General features: G+C 46.1%; 1 protein-coding gene across 2 annotated transcripts in view; it reads right to left on the bottom strand.

The window, feature by feature from the left end:
* The window catches only part of LOC121559648 (synapsin-2-like), a 264,426-nt gene that overhangs the window by 79,428 nt on the left and 170,628 nt on the right, over positions 1-14,370 (bottom strand). For both annotated transcript variants that reach the window (XM_045214190.1, XM_045214191.1), the window contains exons 7-9: positions 12,008-12,150; positions 5,693-5,767; positions 3,545-3,647 (exon numbers count right to left, since the gene is read on the bottom strand). In XM_045214190.1, the coding sequence (XP_045070125.1) occupies positions 3,545-3,647; positions 5,693-5,767; positions 12,008-12,150 (321 nt within the window). The remainder of the gene's footprint in view (positions 1-3,544; positions 3,648-5,692; positions 5,768-12,007; positions 12,151-14,370) is intronic.

Here is a 14,370-nt window from a genome sequence, read left to right as displayed (position 1 = left end):
ACCACCCCTACTACCACCACCATCCCTACTACCATCCCAACTACCATCCCTACTACCACCACCATCCCAACTACCATCCCTACTTCCACCACCATCCCAACTACCACCACCATCCCTACTACCATCCCTACTACCACCACCATCCCTACTACCATCCCTGCTACCACCACCATCCCTACTACCACCCCTACTACCACCACCATCCCTACTACCACCACCATCCCTACTACCATCCCTACTACCACCACCATCCCTACTACCATCCCTACTACCACCACCATCCCTACTACCACCACCATCCCTACTACCACCACCATCCCTACTACCACCACCATCCCTACTACCACCACCATCCCTACTACCATCCCCACTACCACAACCATCCCTACTACCACCCCTACTACCACCACCATCCCTACTACCATCCCTACTACCACCACCATCCCTACTACCACCACCATCCCTACTACCACCACCATCCCTACTACCACCACCATCCCTACTACCATCCCCACTACCACAACCATCCCTACTACCACCCCTACTACCACCACCATCCCCACTACCACCACCATCCCTACTACCACCACCATCCCTACTACCACCACCATCCCTACTACCACCACCATCCCTACTACCACCCCTACTACCACCACCATCCCCACTACCACCACCATCCCTACTACCATCCCTACTACCACCACCATCCCTACTATCAGCACTACTATCAACACTACTACAACTACCAGCCCTACTACCAGCCCTACTATCAGCCCTACTACTAGCCCTACTACTAGCCCTACTATCAGCCCTACTACCAGCCCTACTATCAGCCCTACTACTAGCCCTACTATCAGCACTACTATCAGCCTTACTATCAGCCCTACTACCAGCCCTACTATCAGCCCTACTACCAGCCCTACTATCAGCCCTACTACTAGCCCTACTATCAGCCCTACTATCAGCCTTACTATCAGCCCTACTACCAGCCCTACTACCAGCCCTACTACTAGCCCTACTATCAGCACTACTACCAGCCCTACTATCAGCACTACTATCAACACTACTACAACTACCAGCCCTACTACCAGCCCTACTATCAGCCCTACTATCAGCCATACTATCAGCCCTACTACCAGCCCTACTATCAGCCCTACTATCAGCCCTACTACCAGCCATACTATCAGCCCTACTATCAGCCATACTATCAGCCCTACTATCAGCCCTACTACCAGCCCTACTATCAGCCCTACTACCAGCCCTACTATCAGCACTACTATCAACACTACTACAACTACCAGCCCTACTACCAGCCCTACTATCAGCCCTACTATCAGCCCTACTACTAGCCCTACTATCAGCCCTAATACCAGCCCTACTATCAGCCCTACTACTAGCCCTACTATCAGCCCTACTATCAGCCTTACTATCAGCCCTACTACCAGCCCTACTATCAGCCCTACTACCAGCCCTACTATCAGCCCTACTACTAGCCCTACTATCAGCCTTACTATCAGCCCTACTACCAGCCCTACTACCAGCCCTACTACTAGCCCTACTATCAGCACTACTAGCACTACCAGCCCTACTATTAGCCCTAATATCAGCACTACTAGCACTACCAGCCCTACTATTAGCCCTAATATCAGCACTACTAGCACTACCAGCCCTACTATTAGCCCTAATATCAGCACTACTAGCACTACCAGCCCTACTATTAGCCCTAATATCAGCACTACTAGCACTATCAGCCCTACTATCAGCCCTACTATCAGCCCTACTATCAGCACTACTATCAGCCCTACTATCAGCCCTACTATCAGCCCTACTATCAGCCCTACTATCAGCACTACTATCAGCCCTACTATCAGCCCTACTATCAGCCCTACTATCAGCCCTACTATCAGCACTACTATCAGCCCTACTATCAGCACTACTATCAGCCCTACTATCAGCCCTACTATCAGCCATACTATCAGCCCTACTATCAGCACTACTATCAGCCCTACTATCAGCCCTACTATCAGCCCTACTAGCACTATCAGCCCTACTATCAGCCCTACTAGCACTACCAGCCCTACTATCAGCCATACTACCAGCCCTACTATTAGCCCTAATATCAGCACTATTAGCACTATCAGCCCTACTATCAGCCCTACTATCAGCCCTACTATCAGCCCTACTATCAGCACTACTATCAGCCCTACTATCAGCACTACTATCAGCCCTACTATCAGCCCTACTATCAGCCCTACTATCAGCCCTACTATCAGCCCCTACCTATCAGCCCTACTATCAGCCTACTAGCTTCAGCCCTACTATCAGCCATACTACCAGCCCTACTAGCACTACCAGCCCTACTATCAGCCCTACTAGGACTATCAGCCCTACTATCAGCCCTACTATCAGCCCTACTATCAGCACTACTATCAGCCCTACTAGCACTATCAGCCATACTATCAGCCCTACTAGCACTATCAGCCCTACTATCAGCCATACTACCAGCCCTACTAGGACTATCAGCCCTACTATCAGCCCTACTATCAGCCCTACTAGCACTACCAGCCCTACTATCAGCCATACTACCAGCCCTACTAGCACTACCAGCCCTACTATCAGCCCTACTATCAGCCCTACTAGCACTATCAGCCCTACTATCAGCCCTACTATCAGCCCTACTATCAGCACTACTATCAGCCCTACTAGCACTATCAGCCATACTATCAGCCCTACTAGCACTATCAGCCCTACTATCAGCCATACTACCAGCCCTACTAGGACTATCAGCCCTACTATCAGCCCTACTATCAGCCCTACTAGCACTACCAGCCCTACTATCAGCCCTACTATCAGCCCTACTAGCACTACCAGCCCTACTATCAGCCCTACTATCAGCCCTACTAGCACTACCAGCCCTACTATCAGCCATACTACCAGCCCTACTAGCACTACCAGCCCTACTATCAGCCCTACTATCAGCCCTACTAGCACTATCAGCCCTACTATCAGCCCTACTATCAGCCCTACTATCAGCACTACTATCAGCCCTACTAGCACTATCAGCCATACTATCAGCCCTACTAGCACTATCAGCCCTACTATCAGCCATACTACCAGCCCTACTAGGACTATCAGCCCTACTATCAGCCCTACTATCAGCCCTACTAGCACTACCAGCCCTACTATCAGCCCTACTATCAGCCCTACTAGCACTACCAGCCCTACTATCAGCCCTACTATCAGCCCTACTAGCACTACCAGCCCTACTATCAGCCCTACTATCAGCCCTACTAGCACTACCAGCCCCACTATCAGCCCTACTATCAGCCCTACTAGCACTACCAGCCCTACTATCAGCCCTACTATCAGCCATACTACCAGCCCTACCTAGATGGAAAAACACTTTAAACAATGACATACAGGCTAAAATGAACTACATAACTCTTCATTGGTCTACTAAACATCACCACAGACAAATAGAATGTGTAACGTATCAGGTAATTTATGGGATCTTAATGACAATATTATAGAGAACAGAGCATACCTCAGTGATGTAGTCCTTCCCATCCTTTCCACAGATGGCTTTGACTGCACAGATCTCTAGACCTCCAAAGATCTCCGAGCAGATGTCCACCCACAGCTTGTACCTGACAGGAGAGACAGGGTTAGCCCACTGAGCTAAAGACAACCACAGCTTGTTCCTGAGAGAGACAGGGTTAGCCCACTGAGCTAAAGACAACCACAGCTTGTTCCTGAGAGAGACAGGGTTAGCCCACTGAGCTAAAGACAACCACAGCTTGTTCCTGACAGGAGAGAGACAGGGTTAGCCCACTGAGCTAAAGACAACCACAGCTTGTTCCTGACAGGAGAGAGACAGGGTTAGCCCACTGAGCTAAAGACAGCCACAGCTTGTTCCTGACAGGAGAGAGACAGGGTTAGCCCACTGAGTAAAAGACAACCACAGCTTGTTCCAGTTCCCAATTTGTAAGTCGCTCTGGATAAGAGCATCTGCTAAATGACGAAAATGTAAATGTAAATGTTCCTGACAGGAGAGAGACATCACAATGTCAGTGTAACCAACCAGTATCAAAACCTGGATTGTCCACATGAATCAAGACTGTGTTAGCCCACTGAGCTAAATCCTGACCATTACCTTGGGGAGCTAACGTTAGGTTACACATCTCAGGCAAGGTTACACATCACAATCGCATAGTTCACTGAACCCCCTCAGTTACAGCATGTGGACTACAGGCCCTCCAGTGAGCCTATATCTCCAAGATGAGCTTCAGTGACTGATGAGACCCATTAGACACAACCACACTGAGGCGACTCCACACCGACTGTACTGTAGCGGCAGGCTACATAGTCTGACAAAGTATTTCCTCGAATGCCAAGAAGCCATATCATTATTCAAGTCTGCTGGTTTCAGACAAAGAGGAGGTTGGCTTCTTGGGAGGAGAGGAGGCAGGCAGAGTAGAGCAGCTTGGCCATCTATAATTCAGTCAGTGTCTGGTGGCATAATCTACCCAGAACCCCCCAGGACAGAACACGCTCCACAACATCCAGGATGTGAGGGAAGTGCACAACAGTAAAATAGACTCTCGGATCTGTATTGGGAATCTTTCAAAGGAGTAGAGTGGTGTTGCTAACATTGTAGAGTGGTGTTGCTAACCCTAACCCCTACCATTAACCCTAACCCCTACCATTAACCCTAACCCCTACCATTAACCCTAACCCCTACTTATAACAATATCCCCTACCATTAACCCTAACCCCTACCATTAACCCTAACCCTAACCCCTACCATTAACCCTAACCCTTACCATTAATCCTAACCCCTACCATTAACCCTAATCCTTACCATTAACACTAACCCCTACCATTAACCCTAACCCTAACCCCTACCATTAACCCTAACCCCTACCATTAACCCTAACCCCTACCATTAACCCTAACCCTAACCCCTACCATTAACCCTAACCCCTACCATTAACCCTAACCCCTACCATTAACCCTAACCCCTACCATTAACCCTAACCCTAACCCCTACCATTAACCCTAACCCCTACCATTAACCCTAACCCCTACCAATAACCCTAACCCCTACCATTAACCCTAACCCCTACCATTAACCCTAACCCCTACCATTAACCCTAACCCTAACCCTTACCCTTAACCCTAACCCCTACTTATAACACTAACCCCTACCATTAACCCTAACCCCTACTTATAACACTAACCCCTACCAATAGCCCTAACCCCTACCATTAACCCTAACCCCTACTTATAACACTAACCCCTACCATTAACCCTAACCCCTACTTATAACACTAACCCCTACCAATAACCCTAACCCCACCTTGTAACCCTAACCCCTACCAATAACCCTATCCCCTACCATTAACCCTAACCCCTACTTATAACACTAACCCCTACCATTAACCCTAACCCCTACCATTAACCCTAACCCCTACTTATAACACTAACCCCTACCAATAGCCCTAACCCCTACCATTAACCCTAACCCCTACTTATAACACTAACCCCTACCATTAACCCTAACCCCTACCTATAACCCTTATCCCTACATACCTATAAACCTATCCCCTACCTATAACCCCTACATATAACCCTAACCCCTACCATTAACCCCTACCTTGCTTGTTATATTAGTCAGACGGATGTGACTCACTTGTCTGTCATGGCCACCTGTTCCAGCATTGCTGATCCTGTGTTGCTCTTCCAGTTCCCAGAGATGGAGGTCCGCCTGGGGGAGAAAAACACACACAGACACACACACCTACACTTATCCAGGACCTCGATACCAGTCCATGTGGGGTCATGTGGGGTCAAATGACATCAGGAGGGCTAGCTCGGAACTTCTGAAAATTGATTTTAAAGAAATGATTCTATCACTGAAAGATTCCAAAAAGCGGCCAATTATTTCAGGTCCAGTACCATCGTTGGGCCGCAGGTGTGAAAGATTCAGCAGGCTACTGGCATTACACACCTGGCTAATAGATTACTGTAGCTCTGCTGGAATCACTTCTATAGATGACTTGGACACCTTCTGGAAACAGAAGATACTCTACAGGAATGACGGAGTCCATCCAAATCATCTTGGCTCCTGTCCACGCGTTTCAAGGCTGCGTTGAGACTATGACTTACCAATGACCCAAGACCAGCTCAGTTAATCCCTACCATTGTGTCGCTGAGTTGTTATAATGCTGCATCAAATTTACATTATTCCAGGGGCGTTGGAAGACACATTGTAAGTAACTTAATTTATGTCCCCATAACTGCCCTGAATGCCTCTCCTGATCCTACAGCTATTGTATGCAGTAATCATGTGCCTATGAACCAGAGTTGTACTGTTAGCACTGAGGTGGTGGTGTGCCCTAGTAGGAAGTCCACTGTGTGCAGCTCACCCTGCACTATCAGCTCCAATATAAATAACATGAGCAAGTCTACTTCTGCTAAGCTTCCCAGTAAAGCATTAAAAACAATCAAGCATCCCATAAAAGTGCTAAGAAATAGCCCATATTAACATATGTAGCCTAAGAAAAAGGTTAATGAAGTCAATAACTTGCTTGTAACAGATGACATTCAAATTCTGACTATCTCTGAAACTCACTTAGATAATACCTTTGATGATACAGTGGTAGCAATACATGGTTATAACATCTACCGAAAAGACAGAAATGTTGCGGTCTATTTTCAGAACGACATTCCTGTAAAGCTTAGAGACGATTTCATGTTAAATACTGTTGAAGTAATATGGCTACAGGTTCATCTGCCTAACCTAAAGCCCATTCTGGTGGGAAGCTGCTATAGACCACCAAGTGCTAACAGTCAGTATCTGGATAACATGTATGAAATGCTTGATAATGTACGTGATATCAACAGAGAGGTATATCTTTTGGGTGATTTAAATATTGACTTCAATATTGACTTTCATCAAGCTGCCCACACATGAAAAAGCTTAAAACTGTAACCAGTGCCTGCAACCTGGTTCAGGTTGTCAGTCAACCTACCAGGGTAGTTACAAACAGCACAGGAATGAAATCAGGAACATGTATTGATCACATCTTTACTAATGCTGCAGAAATTTACTTTAAAGCAGTATCCAAATCCATCGGATGTAGTGATCAAAATATATTAGCCATATCTAGGAAAACCAAAGTTCCAAAGGCTGGGCCTAATATAGTGTATAAGAGGTCATACAATAAGTTTTGTAGTGATTCCTATGTTAATGATGAAAATAATAATTGCTGGTCTGTGGTGTGTAATGAGGAGCAACCAGACGCGGCAATTGACACATTTATGAAATTGCTTATTCCAGTTACTAATAAGCATGCACCCATTAAGAAAATGACTGTAAAACAGTTAAGTCCCCTTGGATTGATGAGGAATTGAAAAATTGTATGGTTGAGAGGGATGAGGCAAAAGGTATCGCAAATAAGTCTGGCAGCACAACCGATTGGCAAACATACTACAAATTGAGAAATCATGTGACTAAACTAAATAAAAAGAAGAAACTATACTATGACACAAAAATTTATGATATAAAGAATGATAGTAAAAAGCTTTGGAGCACACCAAGACAGTCGTGAAAAGGGCACGACAACACCTTTTCCCCCTAAGGAGACTGAAAATATTTGGCATTAGTCCCCAGTTCCTCAAAAAATTATACAGCTGCACCATCGAGAGCATCCTGACCGGTTGCATCACCGCCTGGTATGGCAACTGCTCGGCATCCGACCGTAAGGCGAAACAGAGGGTAACGCGTACGACCCAGTACTGGGGCCAAGCTTCCTGCCATCCAAAACCTATATCCTAGGCGGTGTCAGAGGAAGGCCCAAAAAATTGTCAAAGACTCTAGTCACCCAAGTCATAGACTGTTCTCTCTGCTACCGCACAGCAAACGGTACCAGAATGCCAAGTCTAGGTCCAAAAGGCTCCTTAACAGCTTCTACCCCCAAGCCATGAGACTGCTGAACAATTAATCAAATGGCCACCTGGAATATTTACATTGACCCCCCCCCCCCTTTGTTTTTACGCTGCTGCTACTCGCTGTTTATGATCTATGCATAGTCACTTTACCCCTACCTACATGTACAAATTACCCCAACTAACCTGTACCCCCGCACATTGACTCGGTACAGTATACAGTGGGGAGAACAAGTATTTGATACACTGCCGATTTTGCAGGTTTTCCTACTTACAAAGCATGTAGAGGTCTGTAATTTTTATCATAGGTACACTTCAACTGTGAGAGACGGAATCTAAAACAAAAATCCAGAAAATCACATTGTATGATTTTTAAGTAATTCATTTGCATTTTATTGCATGACATAAGTATTTGATCACCTACCAACCAGTAAGAATTCCGGCTCTCACAGACCTGTTAGTTTTTCTTTAAGAAGCCCTCCTGCTCTCCACTCATTACCTGTATTAACTGCACCTGTTTGAACTCGTTAACTGTATAAAAGACACCTGTCCACACACTCAACCAAACAGACTCCAACCTCTCCACAATGGCCAAGACCAGAGAGCTGTGTAAGGACATCAGGGATAAAATTGTAGACCTGCACAAGGCTGGGATGGGCTACAGGACAATACGCAAGCAGCTTGGTGAGAAGGCAACAACTGTTGGCGCAATTATTAGAAAATGGAAGAAGTTCAAGATGACGGTCAATCACCCTCGGTCTGGGGCTCCATGCAAGATCTCACCTCATGGGGCATCAATGATGTTTTGTTTGTTTTGTTTTAGTCATTTAGCAGACACTCTTATCCAGAGCGACTTATAGGAGCAATTAGGGTTAAGTGCCTTGCTCAAGGGCACATCGACAGAGTTTTCACCTAGTCGGCTTGGGGATTAGAACCAGCGACCTTTCGTTTACTGGCACAACGCTCTTAACCACTAAGCTACCTGCCGCCCGATCATGAGGAAGGTGAGGGATCAGCCCATGGGGCCATGTATCGCGAGATCTTGGCCAACAACCTCCTTCCCTCAGTAAGAGTATTGAAGATGGGTCGTGGCTGGGTATTCCAGCATGACAATGACCCGAAACACACAGCCAGGGCAACTAAGGAGTGGCTCCGTAAGAAGCATCTCAAGGTCCTGGAGTGGCCTAGCCAGTCTCCATACCTGAACCCAATAGAACATATTTGGAGGGAGCTGAATGTCCGTATTGCCCAGCGACAGCCCCGAAACCTGAAGGATCTGGAGAAGTTCTGTATGGAGGAGTGGGCCAAAATCCCTGCTGCAGTGTGTGCAAACCTGGTCAAGACCTACAGGAAACGTATGATCTTTGTAATTGCAAACAAAGGTTTCTGTACCAAATATTAAGTTCTGCTTTTCTGATGTATCAAATACTTATGTCATGCAATAAAATACATATTAATTACTTAAAAATCATACAGTGTGATTTTCTGGATTTTTGTTTTAGATTCCGTCTCTCACAGTTGAAGTGTACCTATGATAAAAATTACAGACCTCTACATGCTTTGTAAATAGGAAAACCAGCAAAATTGGCAGTGTATCAAATACTTGTTCTCCCCACTGTATATACAGTGGGGGAAAAAAGTATTTAGTCAGCCACCAATTGTGCAAGTTCTCCCACTTAAAAAGATGAGAGAGGCCTGTAATTTTCATCATAGGTACACGTCAACTATGACAGACAAAAGGAGAAAGAAAATCCAGAAAATCACATTGTAGGATTTTTTATGAATTTATTTGCAAATTATTGTGGAAAATAAGTATTTGGTCAATAACAAAAGTTTCTCAATACTTTGTTATATACCCTTTGTTGGCAATGACACAGGTCAAACATTTTCTGTGTCTTCACAAGGTTTTCACACACTGTTGCTGGTATTTTGGCCCATTCCTCCATGCAGATCTCCTCTAGAGCAGTGATGTTTTGGGGCTGTCGCTGGGCAACACAGACTTTCAACTCCCTCCAAAGATTTTCTATGGGGTTGAGATCTGGAGACTGGCTAGGCCACTCCAGAACCTTGAAATGCTTCTTACGAAGCCACTCCTTCGTTGCCCGGGCGGTGTGTTTGGGATCATTGTTATGCTGAAAGACCCAGCCACGTTTCATCTTCAATGCCCTTGCTGATGGAAGGAGGTTTTCACTCAAAATCTCACGATACATGGCCCCATTCATTCTTTCCTTTACACGGATCAGTCGTCCCTGGTCCCTTTGCAGAAAAACAGCCCCAAAGCATGATGTTTCCACCCCCCATGCTTCACAGTAGGTATGGTGTTCTTTGGATGCAACTCAGCATTCTTTGTCCTCCAAACACGACCGAGTTGAGTTTTTACCAAAAAGTTCTATTTTGGTTTCATCTGACCATATGACATTCTCCCAATCCTCTTCTGGATCATCCAAATGTACTCTAGCAAACTTCAGACGGGCCTGGACATGTACTGGCTTAAGCAGGGGGACACGTCTGGGCACTGCAGGATTTGAGTCCCTGGCGGCGTAGTGTGTTACTGATGGTAGGCTTTGTTACTTTGGTCCCAGCTCTCTGCAGGTCATTCACTAGGTCCCCCCATGTGGTTCTGGGATTTTTGCTCACCGTTCTTGTGATCATTTTGAACCCACGGGGTGAGATCTTGCGTGGAGCCCCAGATCGAGGGAGATTATCAGTGGTCTTGTATGTCTTCCATTTCCTAATAATTGCTCCCACAGTTGATTTCTTCAAACCAAGCTGCTTACCTATTGCAGATTCAGTCTTCCCAGCCTGGTGCAGGTCTACAATTTTGTTTCTGGTGTCCTTTGACAGCTCTTTGGTCTTGGCCATAGTGGAGTTTGGAGTAAGACTGTTTGAGGTTGTGGACAGGTGTCTTTTATACTGATAACAATTTCAAACAGGTGCCATTAATACAGGTAACGAGTGGAGGACAGAGGAGCCTCTTAAAGAAGAAGTTACAGGTCTGTGAGAGCCAGAAATCTTGCTTGTTTGTAGGTGACCAAATACTTATTTTCCACCATAATTTGCAAATAAATTCATAAAAAATCCTACAATGTGATTTTCTGGAATTTTTTTCCTCAATTTGTCTGTCATAGTTGACATGTACCTATGATGAAAATTACAGGCCTCTCTCATCTTTTTAAGTGGGAGAACTTGCACAATTGGTGGCTGACTAAATACTTTTTTCCCCCACTGTATATAGCCAAGTTATCGTTGTGAATCTATAACTACTTTTAAAATACTTTTATTATGTGTTTTACTCTTCTATTATTTCTCTTTTTTTAAAGTCTCTGTATTGTTGGGAAGCATTTCACTGTTAGTCTTGACCTGTTGGGAAGGGCCTGTAAGTCTAGACCTGTTGGGAAGGGCCTGTTAGTCTAGACCTGTTGGGGAGGGCCTGTAAGTCTAGACCTGTTGGGAAGGGCCTGTTAGTCTAGACCTGTTGGGAAGGGCCTGTAAGTCTAGACCTGTTGGGAAGGGCCTGTAAGTCTAGACCTGTTGGGAAGGGCCTGTAAGTCTAGACCTGTTGGGAAGGGCCTGTAAGTTAGCATTTCACTGTTAGGCTAGACCTGTTGGGAAGGGCCTGTAAGTCTAGACCTGTTGGGAAGGGCCTGTAAGTCTAGACCTGCTGGGAAGGGCCTGTAAGGGCCTGTAAGTTAGCATTTCACTGTTAGCATTTCACTGTTGTGGTCCTCTGTAGCTCAGCTGGTAGAGCACGGCGCTTGTAACGCCAAGGTAGTGTGTTCGATCCCCGGGAACACCCATACACAAAAAAAAAAAATGTGTGCACGCATGACTGTAAGTCGCTTTGGATAAAAGCGTCTGCTAAATGGCATATTATTATATTATTATTATTAGTCTAGACCTGTTGTTTACGACGCATGTGACAAATAAAATTAGATTTCTGAGCTACACCCCCCACACACACACACACACCTACCTACACACCTACACACACACACACACCTACACACCCACACACACCTACACACCTACACACCCACACACAGGGACAGACACTTACATGTAAGCCTTATAGTCGCTGCCAATCCGCTGGACCCTGATGTTGTACTTGGCATCTATGAAGGGTTCTGTGGTGGTGTATGTCTGAGTGATGGCTACGACACTGGCTATGTCCTGGAAGTCACTCAGATTATCCACCTTCACCTGGATAGACAGCATAACACAACATCATCATTACAGATATAGCTGAATACACGGTAGATTACAGATATAGCTGAATACACGGTAGATTACAGATATAGCTGAATACACGGTAGATTACAGATATAGCTGAATACACGGTAGATTACAGATATAGCTGAATACACGGTAGATTACAGATATAGCTGAATACACAGATTACAGAAAGAGACCAATTAGATGACGGAGATGATGAACATGTCAACATGTATGGACGCAACACGTATGGAACGCAACACGTATGGAACGCAACACGTATGGAACGCAACACGTATGGAACGCAACACGTATGGTTCCAGTACTAGTTTCTCCTACTAGTGATTTGTCAATAATCTGCCTAACCCTAACCCTAACCCTAACCCTAACCCTAACCCCTACAACTCGCTGTTGGCTGGGCTCCCTGCCTGTGCCATTAAACCCCTACAACTCATCCAGAATGCCGCAGCCCGTCTGGTGTTCAACCTTCCCAAGTTCTCTCACGTCACCCTGCTCCTCCGCACACTACACTGGCTTCCAGTTGAAGCTCGCATCTGCTACAAGACAATGGTGCTTGCCTACGGAGCTGTGAGGGGAACGGCACCTCCGTACCTTCAGGCTCTGATCAGTCCCTACACCCAAACGAGGGCATTGCGTTCATCCACCTCTGGCCTGCTGGCTCCCCTACCTCTGCTGAAGCACAGTTCCCGCTCAGCCCAGTCAAAACTGTTCGCTGCTCTGGCACCCCAATGGTGGAACAAGCTCCCTCACGACGCCAGGACAGCGGAGTCACTCACCACCTTCCGGAGACATTTGAAACCCCACCTCTTTAAGGAACACCTGGGATAGGATAAAGTAATCCTTCTACCCCCCCCTTACCCCACCCCCAGTGGTTATCCCACTGGCTATAAGGTGAATGCACCAATTTGTAAGTCGCTCTGGATAAGAGCGTCTGCTAAATGACGTAAATGTAAATGTAAATGAATCATAGCTTTCACCTGGTCAGTCTACGTCATGGAAAGAGCAGGTGTTCCTAATGTTTTGTGAAAACAGTGCATTCGGAAAGTATTCAGACCCCTTGACTGACTTTTTCCACAATTTGTTACGTTACAGCCTTATTCTAAAATTGATTAAATAAATACAAATCCTCATCAATCTACACACAATAACCCATAACGACAAAGTGAAATAGCTTATTTACATAAGTATTGAGACCTTTTGCTATGAGACTCAATATTGAGCTAAGGTGCATCCTGTTTCCAATTATCATCCTTGAGATGTTTCTACAACTTGATTGGAGTCCACCTGTGGTAAACTCAATTGAGAGGACATGATTTGGAAAGGCACACACCTGTCTATATAAGGTCCCACAGTTGACAGTGCATGTCAGAGCAAAAACCAAGCCATGAGATCGAAAGGATTGTCCGTAGAGCTCAGAGACAGGATTCTGTCGAGGCACAGATCTGGAGAAGGGTACAAAACATTTCTGCAGCTTTGAAGGTCCCCAAGAACACAGTGGCCTCCATCATTCTTAATTGGAAGAAGTTTGGAACCACCACGACTCTTCCTAGAGCTGGCCGCCCGGCCAAACTGAGCAATCGGGGAAGAAGGGCCTTGGTCAGGGAGTTGACCAAGAACCTGATGGTCACTCTGACAGAGCTCCAGAGTTTCTCTGTGGAGATGGGAGAACCTTCCAGAAGGACAACCATCTCTGCAGCACTCCACCAATCAAGCCTTTATAGTAGAGTGGCAAGACGGAAGCCACTCCTCAGTAAAAGGCACATGACAGCCCACTTGGAGTTTGCCAAAAGGCTCCTAAGGACTGTTAGACCATGAGAAACAAGATTCTCTGGTCTGATGAAACCAAGATTGAACTCTTTGGCCTGAATGCCAAGCGTCACGTCTGGAGGAAACCTGGCACCATCCCTATGGTGAAGCATGGTGGTGGCAGCATCATGCGGTGGGGATGTTTTTCAGCGGCAGGGACTGGGAGACTAGTCAGGATCGAGGGAAAGATGAACGGAGCAAAGTACAGAGAGATCCTTGATGAAATCCTTCTCCAGAGTGCTCAGGACCAGGGGCGATGGTTCACCTTCCAACAGGACAACGACCCTAAGCAAGTCTCTGAATGTCCTTTGAGAGGCCCAGCCACAGCCCGGACTTGAACCCGATCGAACATCTCTGGAGAGACCTGAAAATAGCTCTGCA

This window comes from Coregonus clupeaformis, unplaced genomic scaffold (assembly GCF_020615455.1).
Source record: "Coregonus clupeaformis isolate EN_2021a unplaced genomic scaffold, ASM2061545v1 scaf0212, whole genome shotgun sequence".
Lineage (NCBI taxonomy): Eukaryota > Metazoa > Chordata > Actinopteri > Salmoniformes > Salmonidae > Coregonus > Coregonus clupeaformis.
The sequence above is the reverse complement of the archived record's forward strand: the minus strand, read 5'-3'. Positions and strand labels throughout refer to the sequence as shown.